General features: G+C 51.3%; 2 protein-coding genes across 8 annotated transcripts; both read right to left on the minus strand.

The window, feature by feature from the left end:
- Positions 1 to 4,870: 4,870 nt before the first annotated feature.
- LOC117186422 lies at positions 4,871 to 10,476 on the minus strand. Of its 7 annotated transcripts, none has more exons than XM_033387216.1 (3): positions 9,970 to 10,476; positions 7,331 to 7,369; positions 4,871 to 5,588 (listed from the first exon to the last, which is right to left on the minus strand). In XM_033387216.1, the coding sequence occupies exons 1-3, from the start codon at positions 10,446 to 10,448 to the stop codon at positions 4,973 to 4,975; spliced, it is 1,134 nt and encodes a 377-aa protein (XP_033243107.1). In that variant the 5' UTR covers positions 10,449 to 10,476; the 3' UTR covers positions 4,871 to 4,972. The 7 variants fall into 7 exon arrangements, with proteins under 7 accessions (XP_033243107.1, XP_033243105.1, XP_033243104.1 ...); XM_033387214.1 differs by having other exon boundaries at positions 4,871 to 5,744; XM_033387213.1 differs by lacking the exon at positions 7,331 to 7,369 and adding an exon at positions 8,150 to 8,188 and having other exon boundaries at positions 4,871 to 5,744.
- Positions 10,455 to 14,472, minus strand: LOC117186735. The gene is made up of 2 exons (XM_033387899.1): positions 13,623 to 14,472; positions 10,455 to 11,373 (listed from the first exon to the last, which is right to left on the minus strand). Exons 1-2 carry the CDS (start codon positions 14,060 to 14,062, stop codon positions 10,455 to 10,457), a joined length of 1,359 nt encoding a protein of 452 aa, XP_033243790.1. The 5' UTR covers positions 14,063 to 14,472.
- Positions 14,473 to 14,689: the final 217 nt, after the last annotated feature.

The following is a 14,689-nucleotide window of genomic DNA, read 5'->3' on the forward strand; positions in this document are numbered from 1 at the left end:
CAGTTACGGGGAATTCGATAGTGCAGATGAGCGAAAAGTTAGCTTAAGTTCTCGCCCAACCTTTTTCCAATGAAATCTATGATGTCAGTCAGTTGCCATTATTCTGTATACTCACCAACTAAATGGAACGAGTGTCTGTAATATCAGCATCTAGAAATGGCCATGAACGAGCTTGAAATTAATCTTAATCCTTATTTCATGAAGATAACCGATTAACCGAATTGAACAATCTACGTATCTTAATCTATTGATCCCTTAGGACCTTCGATAGCTAGAACAGTTGCAATCTTTGCTTCCTTCGACTCTGTATCTATCAAAATCGTATCTACCGGAATGAACATTTTCTGCATTATACCCTTAAGATCTACGCAAGTATTTCGCTTATCTTTAGCCAAGTTAAGTATACCTTCTTTTCGACCAAGAGTCCACCAGGACTTTACGAATCGACTCTCCGAAAACTTTTAGCCAGGAAAGGGGCGTGGAAAGCGCGGAAAGCCCGTAACATCAATCAGTGATCCCATCTAAATGCCATCAAATGGGATTTCCCGTTGCCTCCTACAAGTGTACACAATGACGCCGCGGGGAGTTGACGCCAAACGGTGGGTGGTGGATGGCTGTGGTGTGGGTATGGATGTGGGTGTGCCGCCGCCATATGCAAGGTGCTGCAGCGGAGATGGCAGTGATATGGGGAAGACAGTGGGCGGAGGGCATCTGGTGCTCGTACTCGTATATTTAATATTCACATTTCAATTGTTTTTTCTTTGTTGTTTCTTTTTCTGTGTGTGATTCCTCCTGCTCCTGTTCTACTCCGGCCACCGTTCCTGCTGGGTTCATTGCGCAATTACACCCTCGGTTCACCCGCTCCGACGCTCCAACTGAGTCCATCCACTCTACCCCTCTTCATGGGACTCCCTTTAGTCGGAGTCGAGTTCAAGTCCGGGAATCCCACAGTTCTCGCTCGCCCCAGTGACTTTTCCCTGTGTTTGCTTTGACTTTTGAGCTTTCTTTTTCTGACGCCAGCGATGGACCCAGCTACGGCTTCTCCTGCTGCTCCTTCGTCTCCTCCTGCTCCTGCTCCTGCTCCTCTCCGGCTCCTGCTTCTTCTTCAGCTCGTGCCTTTTATTTATAAAATTTTCATAAAGTTTCGTGTTATTAAAAATGGAATATATTCTCGCGCGAATACGCAATGGAATATTAATAACATGAAAGAGCTTGAATTTTAATACAAATCTACAATGCCTTGTATGGAAGTGTACCATCATCATCGCCGTGCTCAACCTCAGCCTCAGCCACAGCCTCATCCATGCCCACAGATCCAATACCAACCGGAAAGAGCGAAAGTACCTCTGCGAACGGAAGAAAATCTGTGCATACTCGTATCTGTGGGTCAGCACATCCGTAACATCAACAGCCGCAGACCAAGCACATACACGAGCTCTCGGTGGGTGTTTGCTCGATGCGAACGTGCCAGAATGTTGGCCGTGTCAAAGAAAATATCCCCGACGATGCTATGCGATGCTATGTGGAGCGAAGCGCCGCGCTCCAAGGTGCAGGCGCTGTAATATATGACTTGGTCACGGGAAAGGGTACGGGTTGACCTAGTAAGCGGACGGACCGGACCCGTGCTCAGCGGATAGGTTCGAAGTCAACCCGAAACGCTGCGAAGGTGGTGTCGGAACCCATCCTAGCCACGGCAGCAGCACTGGGTAATTGCCTTGAAAGGCCGCTGAAAGCCCTCAAACAAATTATAAATTGCCACCGACGAGGCCCGGCTCAAAGGGCCTATGACATTTGATGGGGGGAGCGTAGCACACTTCGACTCACTCATTAGCCCAACTGCTGCTCCGGCTACTTCTCCGGGTGCTTCTGTATTCTGTATTCTGTAGTCGTCTGTCTCATCTGTAGCTGCAGATCCATCACCTGAAGTCGGCGTTGGAGTCGGAGTCGGAGTTGGAGTCGACGGGTTTGTCGGGTTGTCGGAGCCAGGAGTCGCTTTATGAGTCCGTCGTGAGGAATTTTCTGATTGCGTGTGCATTTTTAATGCGTCCTGCCCTTTGGCCTTTCAACCACTACGCACTTCATTCATCAATGTGCCCTGGCCTAAATGATGATGCCGGTGCTCCTTGTTGCTCCTCTTGCTTTCTCCTAGCTGCTCATGCCAAGAAAAATGATGATTTGTTTCCAACGCCCTGCCTTGTTGTTCCCCCCCCCCCCTTCCCTATCTACTCCCCCCACCCACCTTTCACAGTGCTTACTTTGATTTTTATAAATTTTATATGGCCACGCCTTTACCTTTACTGTTACCTGCCGCCTCATCTCCCCTTGCTGATGCGGAACACCGTCGTTCACTAATGAAATATGAATAATTGAAACTGTATTTTCATTCTGTTTTACTTCATTTGGAGTTCATTATTTTTGGTTCACGGTACGTCTGCGTCTGCGTCTGCCCGGCCGGTCGTCGTCTTTGTCTGCGTTGCCATGGCTGGTATTTGATTTTTTGGCACATCAGACAGTCCACCGAGTCCAGGGTGCCCTTGCAGGTGTAATCCGGGTGGCGTCGTAAACTTTGGGACTGCGCACCAGTAGCCTTGGGCGGGTTCGCACTTTCTTCAAGCGAAGTATTCACCAAATGTCAGCTAATTAACCGGGAGTGTCAATTATTTTCGGAAATTATTAATGCAGCATCTATGGTACGGCCATTAAGGAAGAGACTTCTTAGTGCCCGATCACAGATTGCGAAGTTCTGAAAACCTTCTCAACCCTTCCTTAAATGAGGGTTTTCAGAATATCCTTATCCACAGGCGAGATCTTTGTCAACGACGAGCGCATCGGATTGCAGTGGTTCGTGCTTCTCGGATGTGATATTTGGGCCCAGACGGGTTTTTATTATGCAATAGAAACTTCTAGTGTGACAGCAGAAAAACAACGAAAGAAAAAACAAACAATGTAAAATGTAAAATGTAAATAACTAAAGAATGCAAAGCTGCTGCACGCTTGGACCGAATGCAAATGCGTTTTGAGTCGTTAATTTGGCAAACTCGATAAGATACTAACACTAAGCTGGATCCGGGGAATGCAAATGGCCGCAAAGGAGCAGGAGCTCCTGTTCTGTTGGCTAAAAACATTCGCCGAGGCTCCTTTTCCTGCTGCTGCTGCTGCCGAGGAGTGGCTGCCAAGCTGTGAATACTCGTAGGTTTTTGCTCCGGTTCGGTCCTCCCTAATGCCTTGTTATTTGTTGCACACAATTGACCATGTAATTATGCAGAGGGCTTGTCGCAGCGGTGAAAACGGTGGCTGCCACTTGCTACGTGTGGGGATTGGTGCGGCTATCTTATGACAGGGACAGCTACTAGAAATCTGCGCGGTGACTGGCGGATGCGAGCGGAAAATGCACTGTGCTCTTTGAATTTTAATTGCGACCACTTACTTGCTGACTGACCCAACGGATGTAAAATGTTCCCTTCACAACAAAACAGAACAAAACAACAAAGTATTGTTATGAACTGAGTAAACCCAGGGGGGTTCAATTCCTGACTTGGTCGGATGCCCGGACCCAGTGGCCGGCTGCCGGTTGTCCGGGTCCTTGCTCAATCATAACGCTTTTAGTGTCGACGTCGACGCCATTGACTAATTTGTCGCCTCAGATCCTTGGCTTGGCTTAAGGATGGATTTGGTTGTTTGCTTTTTTACCCACTCGCTCCTTTTTTTTGTTTTTCCTTGTTTTCCCTTTGCTGGAAACCCTTTTCAAGGGCGATTTCGTATTCAAATAATGTTTGACTTTCTGCTCTCCCCCGAACATCGTTTCTCTGTCTTTTTGGGGGTGTACGTGTTTGGATCCCTGCTTCGTCTGTCTGTCCTTTCCCACCATCTGCCTCTCGTCTGTATGTCGCGTCTGTATGTCTGTATTCTTGTCTGTCAGACCGCCTGACCGTCCTCGCCTCTGGAATTTCTCATTTGCACGTAATTAGCTGTTAATTTGGACTGCCACTTGGCATCCGAGCGTGCATTTTACTTTCTAACTTTTTCATTACTCGCCCGAGAATGGGGCTGTGGCTGGATGCGAGTAAGCTCTCGTAGGGAAATTAAAGGGAATTTCTCTTTTGATTTGCCACAGGAGAGACAGGACACATCCAGGGGAGCAGAAAGAATCCAGGTGTCAAGTAAAGAATATTTTTCGATCCATTTTAATATTTTACAAGAGTATAATGTATGTTTGTTGATCCATCAATAGCATTTTGGGCGGATGTATACATACACATTCCCATTGTGCAGCAGCCACAGATGCAGGGCCCGGGAAGGCCTGGGTGGAAGCGTTCGGGTAAGATACCGGAGGAGGCGGTGTTTGATGCTAAGTGTTAGATAGTTTTAAGATAAATAAGTCATATAATAGTATATAAAACGCAACTAACTTAGAATGGAAGTTTCGTATTTGCGGACGGCTCCTTCGCAGATGATCCTTAGTCTTCAGGTTAATCATCTGTGGGGGGATGGTCTCCACTGAGAAACTTCCCTTTGAGTGTTGTGATGTGGAAGCGATTGTAGAAGCACTTTAGCACCTTCCCCACCTTCGCAATGGACATCATACACCACAAAAGAATTGCGAACAACGAAAAGAAGACGAAACCGAAGCTTATCTGTAATTTGTCCTTCCAGTCTACAATCCGCTGGGTCCACGAACAGTGCATGTGCGGAAACTGCGGCTTCGTCGGATATACGATGGGATCCGTGCCCTGGGGATCCCCTAGAAGAGGCTTCACGACAACCTGAAAGCCGTTAATACGCTTGCCATTGAGCTGCATGGCCCCATAGAGCCCCATTCGGTCGGAGTACCGTAAACGGATAGCCTCCGGGGTCTCGCGCATCCGCAGAATTGTGCCCACGGAGTGGAATGACTTCAGGATCTTCTCGGTGTTTTTCCGTGGGAAGCCGCTCACCTCCACCCACCTGACGGTAATCCCAGTCTCAGTCGGAGTCACATGCTCGCTATCCGTGATGAACGGACGTGGAGGCGAGGTGCCATCCTGGGCTGGAGTCGGACGCACCTTTGCTTCATCAGGGATCGAGGCTGGAGTCGGACGCTCCTTTGCTTCATCAGGGATCGGGGCTGGAGTCGGACGCTCCTTTGCTTCATCAGGGATCGGGGCTGGAGTCGGACGCTCCTTTGCTTCATCAGGGATCGGGGCTGGAGTTGGACGCTCCTTTGCTTCATCTGGGATCGAGGCTGGAGTCGGACGCTCCTTTGCTTCATCAGGGATCGGTGCTGGAGTCGGACGCTCCTTTGCTTCATCTGGGATCGAGGCTGGAGTCGGACGCTCCTTTGCTTCATCAGGGATCGGTGCTGGAGTCGGACGCTCCTTTGCTTCATCAGGGATCGGGGCTGGAGTCGGACGCTCCTTTGCTTCATCAGGGATCGGGGCTGGAGTCGGACGCTCCTTTGCTTCATCAGGGATCGGGGCTGGAGTTGGACGCTCCTTTGCTTCATCTGGGATCGAGGCTGGAGTCGGACGCTCCTTTGCTTCATCAGGGATCGGGGCTGGAGTTGGACGCTCCTTTGCTTCATCTGGGATCGAGGCTGGAGTCGGACGCTCCTTTGCTTCATCAGGGATCGGTGCTGGAGTCGGACGCTCCTTTGCTTCATCAGGGATCGGGGCTGGAGTCGGACGCTCCTTTGCTTCATCAGGGATCGGGGCTGGAGTCGGACGCTCCTTTGCTTCATCAGGGATCGGGGCTGGAGTCGGACGCTCCTTTGCTTCATCAGGGATCGGGAAGTCGGGAGCCAAGCCGGCTACCGGCTGACTATGCTCATCTCTGTCTGTAGATGAATTGCCATTGAACGAGCACTCTTTCTCCATGATGCTGGTAGGTTTCATATGTAATTCACAAAGCGAGCACAGTAGAAAGGACAATTAAAAATTAAATTTGTGAAAATTAAAGAACCGAATTGATGTTCTCTGAACAAAACTCAATTTGACATTGGATAATTCAGAGGCAGTACAAAAAAAAGTAAAATTTTTACAGCAAATCTAGGACTACTGGATCTTGATTTATGCATGAATTAACGTTTCTGGAAGTTTTCCTTTTTCTGACTCATGTTTGACTTTGAGTTCATGAAAATGGTGACATCCTTTGTCCAAAGCACCAATCAGCTCTTTCGAATGAGCGGAATATTCAATATTTGGCTCGTACTCGAATGCGAGACGAAGAAAAACGAAGCGGATATAATGATTGATGACTTGCTGACGTTGTCTGCCATTTTCTCTGTGAGTGTCAATTATTCCAAAGGTCATTATTGCATTTTACTTTCCAACTTTTTCATTACTCGCCCGAGAATGGGGCTGTGGCTGGATGCGAGTAAGCTCTCGTAGGGAAATTAAAGGGAATTTCTCTTTTGATTTGCCACAGGAGAGACAGGACACATCCAGGGGAGCAGAAAGAATCCAGGTGTCAAGTAAAGAATATTTTTCGATCCATTTTAATATTTTACAAGAGTATAATGTATGTTTGTTGATCCATCAATAGCATTTTGGGCGGATGTATACATACACATTCCCATTGTGCAGCAGCCACAGATGCAGGGCCCGGGAAGGCCTGGGTGGAAGCGTTCGGGTAAGATACCGGAGGAGGCGGTGTTTGATGCTAAGTGTTAGATAGTTTTAAGATAAATAAGTCATATAATAGTATATAAAACGCAACTAACTTAGAATGGAAGTTTCGTATTTGCGGACGGCTCCTTCGCAGATGATCCTTAGTCTTCAGGTTAATCATCTGTGGGGGGATGGTCTCCACTGAGAAACTTCCCTTTGAGTGTTGTGATGTGGAAGCGATTGTAGAAGCACTTTAGCACCTTCCCCACCTTCGCAATGGACATCATACACCACAAAAGAATTGCGAACAACGAAAAGAAGACGAAACCGAAGCTTATCTGTAATTTGTCCTTCCAGTCCACAATCCGCTGGGTCCACGAACAGTGCATGTGCGGAAACTGCGGCTTCGTCGGATATACGATGGGATCCGTGCCCTGGGGATCCCCTAGAAGAGGCTTCACGACAACCTGAAAGCCGTTAATACGCTTGCCATTGAGCTGCATGGCCCCATAGAGCCCCATTCGGTCGGAGTACCGTAAACGGATAGCCTCCGGGGTCTCGCGCATCCGCAGAATTGTGCCCACGGAGTGGAATGACTTCAGGATCTTCTCGGTGTTTTTCCGTGGGAAGCCGCTCACCTCCACCCACCTGACGGTAATCCCAGTCTCAGTCGGAGTCACATGCTCGCTATCCGTGATGAACGGACGTGGAGGCGAGGTGCCATCCTGGGCTGGAGTCGGACGCACCTTTGCTTCATCAGGGATCGGTGCTGGAGTCGGACGCTCCTTTGCTTCATCAGGGATCGGGGCTGGAGTCGGACGGTCCTTTGCTTCATCAGGGATCGGGGCTGGAGTCGGACGCTCCTTTGCTTCATCAGGGATCGGGGCTGGAGTCGGACGCTCCTTTGCTTCATCAGGGATCGGGGCTGGAATCGGACGCTCCTTTGCTTCATCAGGGATCGGGGCTGGAGTCGGACGCTCCTTTGCTTCATCAGGGATCGGGGCTGGAGTCGGACGCTCCTTTGCTTCATCAGGGATCGGGGCTGGAGTCGGACGCTCCTTTGCTTCATCAGGGATCGGGGCTGGAGTCGGACGCTCCTTTGCTTCATCAGGGATCGGGGCTGGAGTCGGACGCTCCTTTGCTTCATCAGGGATCGGGGCTGGAGTCGGACGCTTCTTTGCTTCATCAGGGATCGGGGCTGGAGTCGGACGCTCCTTTGCTTCATCAGGGATCGGGGCTGGAGTCGGACGCTCCTTTGCTTCATCAGGGATCGGGGCTGGAGTCGGACGCTCCTTTGCTTCATCAGGGATCGGGGCTGGAGTCGGACGCTCCTTTGCTTCATCAGGGATCGGGGCTGGAGTCGGACGCTCCTTTGCTTCATCAGGGATCGGGGCTGGAGTCGGACGCTCCTTTGCTTCATCAGGGATCGGGGCTGGAGTCGGACGCTCCTTTGCTTCATCAGGGATCGGGGCTGGAGTCGGACGCTCCTTTGCTTCATCAGGGATCGGGGCTGGAGTCGGACGCTCCTTTGCTTCATCAGGGATCGGGGCTGGAGTCGGACGCTCCTTTGCTTCATCAGGGATCGAGGCTGGAGTCGGACGCTCCTTTGCTTCATCAGGGATCGGGGCTGGAGTCGGACGCTCCTTTGCTTCATCAGGGATCTGGGCTGGAGTCGGACGCTCCTTTGCTTCATCAGGGATCGGGGCTGGAGTCGGACGCTCCTTTGCTTCATCAGGGATCGGGACTGGAGTCGGACGCTCCTTTGCTTCATCAGGGATCGGGGCTGGAGTCGGACGCTCCTTTTCTTCATCAGGGATCGGGAAGTCGGGAGCCAAGCCGGCTACCGGCTGACTATGCTCATCTCTGTCTGTAGATGAATTGCCATTGAACGAGCACTCTTTCTCCATGATGCTGGTAGGTTTCATATGTAATTCACAAAGCGAGCACAGTAGAAAGGACAATTAAAAATTAAATTTGTGAAAATTAAAGAACCGAATTGATGTTCTCTGAACAAAACTCAATTTGACATTGGATAATTCAGAGGCAGTACAAAAAAAAGTAAAATTTTTACAGCAAATCTAGGACTACTGGATCTTGATTTATGCATGAATTAACGTTTCTGGAAGTTTTCCTTTTTCTGACTCATGTTTGACTTTGAGTTCATGAAAATGGTGACATCCTTTGTCCAAAGCACCAATCAGCTCTTTCGAATGAGCGGAATATTCAATATTTGGCTCGTACTCGAATGCGAGACGAAGAAAAACGAAGCGGATATAATGATTGATGACTTGCTGACGTTGTCTGCCATTTTCTCTGTGAGTGTCAATTATTCCAAAGGTCATTATTGCATTTTACTTTCCAACTTTTTCATTACTCGCCCGAGAATGGGGCTGTGGCTGGATGCGAGTAAGCTCTCGTAGGGAAATTAAAGGGAATTTCTCTTTTGATTTGCCACAGGAGAGACAGGACACATCCAGGGGAGCAGAAAGAATCCAGGTGTCAAGTAAAGAATATTTTTCGATCCATTTTAATATTTTACAAGAGTATAATGTATGTTTGTTGATCCATCAATAGCATTTTGGGCGGATGTATACATACACATTCCCATTGTGCAGCAGCCACAGATGCAGGGCCCGGGAAGGCCTGGGTGGAAGCGTTCGGGTAAGATACCGGAGGAGGCGGTGTTTGATGCTAAGTGTTAGATAGTTTTAAGATAAATAAGTCATATAATAGTATATAAAACGCAACTAACTTAGAATGGAAGTTTCGTATTTGCGGACGGCTCCTTCGCAGATGATCCTTAGTCTTCAGGTTAATCATCTGTGGGGGGATGGTCTCCACTGAGAAACTTCCCTTTGAGTGTTGTGATGTGGAAGCGATTGTAGAAGCACTTTAGCACCTTCCCCACCTTCGCAATGGACATCATACACCACAAAAGAATTGCGAACAACGAAAAGAAGACGAAACCGAAGCTTATCTGTAATTTGTCCTTCCAGTCCACAATCCGCTGGGTCCACGAACAGTGCATGTGCGGAAACTGCGGCTTCGTCGGATATACGATGGGATCCGTGCCCTGGGGATCCCCTAGAAGAGGCTTCACGACAACCTGAAAGCCGTTAATACGCTTGCCATTGAGCTGCATGGCCCCATAGAGCCCCATTCGGTCGGAGTACCGTAAACGGATAGCCTCCGGGGTCTCGCGCATCCGCAGAATTGTGCCCACGGAGTGGAATGACTTCAGGATCTTCTCGGTGTTTTTCCGTGGGAAGCCGCTCACCTCCACCCACCTGACGGTAATCCCAGTCTCAGTCGGAGTCACATGCTCGCTATCTGTGATGAACGGACGTGGAGGCGAGGTGCCATCCTGGGCTGGAGTCGGACGCACCTTTGCTTCATCAGGGATCGGGGCTGGAGTCGGACGCTCCTTTGCTTCATCAGGGATCGAGGCTGGAGTCGGACGCTCCTTTGCTTCATCAGGGATCGAGGCTGGAGTCGGACGCTCCTTTGCTTCATCAGGGATCGGGGCTGGAGTCGGACGCTCCTTTGCTTCATCAGGGATCGAGGCTGGAGTCGGACGCTCCTTTGCTTCATCAGGGATCGGGGCTGGAGTCGGACGCTCCTTTGCTTCATCAGGGATCGGGGCTGGAGTCGGACGCTCCTTTGCTTCATCAGGGATCGAGGCTGGAGTCGGACGCTCCTTTGCTTCATCAGGGATCGAGGCTGGAGTCGGACGCTCCTTTGCTTCATCAGGGATCGGGGCTGGAGTCGGACGCTCCTTTGCTTCATCAGGGATCGAGGCTGGAGTCGGACGCTCCTTTGCTTCATCAGGGATCGGGGCTGGAGTCGGACGCTCCATTGCTTCATCAGGGATCAGGGCTGGAGTCGGACGCTCCTTTGCTTCATCAGGGATCGGTGCTGGAGTCGGACGCTCCTTTGCTTCATCAGGGATCGGGGCTGGAGTCGGACGCTCCTTTGCTTCATCAGGGATCGAGGCTGGAGTCGGACGCTCCTTTGCTTCATCAGGGATCGGGGCTGGAGTCGGACGCTCCTTTGCTTCATCAGGGATCGGGGCTGGAGTCGGACGCTCCTTTGCTTCATCAGGGATCGGGGCTGGAGTCGGACGCTCCTTTGCTTCATCAGGGATCGAGGCTGGAGTCGGACGCTCCTTTGCTTCATCAGGGATCGGGGCTGGAGTCGGACGCTCCTTTGCTTCATCAGGGATCGAGGCTGGAGTCGGACGCTCCTTTGCTTCATCAGGGATCGAGGCTGGAGTCGGACGCTCCTTTGCTTCATCAGGGATCGGGGCTGGAGTCGGACGCTCCTTTGCTTCATCAGGGATCGGGGCTGGAGTCGGACGCTCCTTTGCTTCATCAGGGATCGGGGCTGGAGTCGGACGCTCCTTTGCTTCATCAGGGATCGGGGCTGGAGTCGGACGCTCCTTTGCTTCATCAGGGATCGGGGCTGGAGTCGGACGCTCCTTTGCTTCATCAGGGATCGAGGCTGGAGTCGGACGCTCCTTTGCTTCATCAGGGATCGGGGCTGGAGTCGGACGCTCCTTTGCTTCATCAGGGATCGGGGCTGGAGTCGGACGCTCCTTTGCTTCATCAGGGATCGGGGCTGGAGTCGGACGCTCCTTTGCTTCATCAGGGATCGGGGCTGGAGTCGGACGCTCCTTTGCTTCATCAGGGATCGAGGCTGGAGTCGGACGCTCCTTTGCTTCATCAGGGATCGGGGCTGGAGTCGGACGCTCCTTTGCTTCATCAGGGATCTGGGCTGGAGTCGGACGCTCCTTTGCTTCATCAGGGATCGGGGCTGGAGTCGGACGCTCCTTTGCTTCATCAGGGATCGGGACTGGAGTCGGACGCTCCTTTGCTTCATCAGGGATCGAGGCTCGAGTCGGACGCTCCTTTGCTTCATCAGGGATCGAGGCTGGAGTCGGACGCTCCTTTGCTTCATCAGGGATCGGGGCTGGAGTCGGACGCTCCTTTGCTTCATCAGGGATCGAGGCTGGAGTCGGACGCTCCTTTGCTTCATCAGGGATCGGGGCTGGAGTCGGACGCTCCTTTGCTTCATCAGGGATCGGGGCTGGAGTCGGACGCTCCTTTGCTTCATCAGGGATCGAGGCTGGAGTCGGACGCTCCTTTGCTTCATCAGGGATCGGGGCTGGAGTCGGACGCTCCTTTGCTTCATCAGGGATCGAGGCTGGAGTCGGACGCTCCTTTGCTTCATCAGGGATCGGGGCTGGAGTCGGACGCTCCTTTGCTTCATCAGGGATCTGGGCTGGAGTCGGACGCTGTTTTGCTTCATCAGGGATCGGGGCTGGAGTCGGACGCTCCTTTGCTTCATCAGGGATCGGGCCTGGAGTCGGACGCTCCTTTGCTTCATCAGGGATCGGTGCTGGAGTCGGACGCTCCTTTGCTTCATCAGGGATCGGGGCTGGAGTCGGACGCTCCTTTGCTTCATCAGGGATCGGGAAGTCGGGAGCCAAGCCGGCTACCGGCTGACTATGCTCATCTCTGTCTGTAGATGAATTGCCATTGAACGAGCACTCTTTCTCCATGATGCTGGTAGGTTTCATATGTAATTCTCAAAGCGAGCACAGTAGAAAGGACAATTTAAAATTAAATTTGTGAAAATTGAAGAACCGAATTGATGTTCTCTGAACAAAACTCAATTTGACATTGGATAATTCAGAGGCAGTACAAAAAAAAGTAAAATTTTTACAGCAAATCTAGGACTACTGGATCTTGATTTATGCATGAATTAACGTTTCTGGAAGTTTCCCTTTTTCTGACTCATGTTTGACTTTGAGTTCATGAAAATGGTGACATCCTTTGTCCAAAGCACCAATCAGCTCTTTCGAATGAGCGGAATATTCAATATTTGGCTCGTACTCGAATGCGAGACGAAGAAAAACGAAGCGGATATAATGATTGATGACTTGCTGACGTTGTCTGCCATTTTCTCTGTGAGTGTCAATTATTCCAAAGGTCATTATTGCATTTTACTTTCCAACTTTTTCATTACTCGCCCGAGAATGGGGCTGTGGCTGGATGCGAGTAAGCTCTCGTAGGGAAATTAAAGGGAATTTCTCTTTTGATTTGCCACAGGAGAGACAGGACACATCCAGGGGAGCAGAAAGAATCCAGGTGTCAAGTAAAGAATATTTTTCGATCCATTTTAATATTTTACAAGAGTATAATGTATGTTTGTTGATCCATCAATAGCATTTTGGGCGGATGTATACATACACATTCCCATTGTGCAGCAGCCACAGATGCAGGGCCCGGGAAGGCCTGGGTGGAAGCGTTCGGGTAAGATACCGGAGGAGGCGGTGTTTGATGCTAAGTGTTAGATAGTTTTAAGATAAATAAGTCATATAATAGTATATAAAACGCAACTAACTTAGAATGGAAGTTTCGTATTTGCGGACGGCTCCTTCGCAGATGATCCTTAGTCTTCAGGTTAATCATCTGTGGGGGGATGGTCTCCACTGAGAAACTTCCCTTTGAGTGTTGTGATGTGGAAGCGATTGTAGAAGCACTTTAGCACCTTCCCCACCTTCGCAATGGACATCATACACCACAAAAGAATTGCGAACAACGAAAAGAAGACGAAACCGAAGCTTATCTGTAATTTGTCCTTCCAGTCCACAATCCGCTGGGTCCACGAACAGTGCATGTGCGGAAACTGCGGCTTCGTCGGATATACGATGGGATCCGTGCCCTGGGGATCCCCTAGAAGAGGCTTCACGACAACCTGAAAGCCGTTAATACGCTTGCCATTGAGCTGCATGGCCCCATAGAGCCCCATTCGGTCGGAGTACCGTAAACGGATAGCCTCCGGGGTCTCGCGCATCCGCAGAATTGTGCCCACGGAGTGGAATGACTTCAGGATCTTCTCGGTGTTTTTCCGTGGGAAGCCGCTCACCTCCACCCACCTGACGGTAATCCCAGTCTCAGTCGGAGTCACATGCTCGCTATCCGTGATGAACGGACGTGGAGGCGAGGTGCCATCCTGGGCTGGAGTCGGACGCACCTTTGCTTCATCAGGGATCGGGGCTGGAGTCGGACGCTCCTTTGCTTCATCAGGGATCGGGGCTGGAGTCGGACGCTCCTTTGCTTCATCAGGGATCGGGGCTGGAGTCGGACGCTCCTTTGCTTCATCAGGGATCGGGGCTGGAGTCGGACGCTCCTTTGCTTCATCAGGGATCGAGGCTGGAGTCGGACGCTCCTTTGCTTCATCAGGGATCGGTGCTGGAGTCGGACGCTCCTTTGCTTCATCAGGGATCGGGGCTGGAGTCGGACGCTCCTTTGCTTCATCAGAGATCGAGGCTGGAGTCGGACGCTCCATTGCTTCATCAGGGATCGGGGCTGGAGTCGGACGCTCCTTTGCTTCATCAGGGATCGGGGCTGGAGTCGGACGCTCCTTTGCTTCATCAGGGATCGGGGCTGGAGTCGGACGCTCCTTTGCTTCATCAGGGATCGGGGCTGGAGTCGGACGTCCTTTGCTTCATCAGGGATCGGTGCTGGAGTCGGACGCTCCTTTGCTTCATCAGGGATCGGGGCTGGAGTCGGACGCTCCTTTGCTTCATCAGGGATCGAGGCTGGAGTCGGACGCTCCTTTGCTTCATCAGGGATCGGGGCTGGAGTCGGACGCTCCTTTGCTTCATCAGGGATCGGGGCTGGAGTCGGACGCTCCTTTGCTTCATCAGCGATCGGGGCTGGAGTCGGACGCTCCTTTGCTTCATCAGGGATCGGGCCTGGAGTCGGACGCTCCTTTGCTTCATCAGGGATCGGGGCTGGAGTCGGACGCTCCTTTGCTTCATCAGGGATCGAGGCTGGAGTCGGACGCTCCTTTGCTTCATCAGGGATCGGGCCTGGAGTCGGACGCTCCTTTGCTTCATCAGGGATCGGGGCTGGAGTCGGACGCTCCTTTGCTTCATCAGGGATCGGGGCTGGAGTCGGACGCTCCTTTGCTTCATCAGGGATCGGGGCTGGAGTCGGACGCTCCTTTGCTTCATCAGGGATCGGGGCTGGAGTCGGACGCTCCTTTGCTTCATCAGGGATCGGGGCTGGAGTCGGACGCTCCTTTGCTTCATCAGG

This window comes from Drosophila miranda, chromosome XR, assembly GCF_003369915.1.
Source record: "Drosophila miranda strain MSH22 chromosome XR, D.miranda_PacBio2.1, whole genome shotgun sequence".
NCBI classification, from domain to species: Eukaryota; Metazoa; Arthropoda; class Insecta; order Diptera; family Drosophilidae; genus Drosophila; species Drosophila miranda.

What these genes read in the sequence shown, in the direction of transcription:
- LOC117186422 (XM_033387211.1), bottom strand. Translation starts at nt 10,448, where the DNA reads ATGAAGCAATGGAGCGTCCGACTCCAGCCCCGATCCCTGATGAAGCAA. An exon ending in CGATCCCTGATGAAGCAAAG is followed by an intron (nt 8,267 to 9,969) that starts GTGCGTCCGACT and finishes GATGAAGCAAAG; the next exon opens with GAGCGTCCGACTCCAGCCCA. An exon ending in CGATCCCTGATGAAGCAAAG is followed by an intron (nt 5,745 to 8,149) that starts GAGCGTCCGACT and finishes GATGAAGCAAAG; the next exon opens with GAGCGTCCGACTCCAGCCCC.
- LOC117186735 (XM_033387899.1), bottom strand. Translation starts at nt 14,062, where the DNA reads ATGAAGCAAAGGAGCGTCCGACTCCAGCCCCGATCCCTGATGAAGCAA. An exon ending in CGATCCCTGATGAAGCAAAG is followed by an intron (nt 11,374 to 13,622) that starts GTGCGTCCGACT and finishes GATGAAGCAAAG; the next exon opens with GAGCGTCCGACTCCAGCCCA.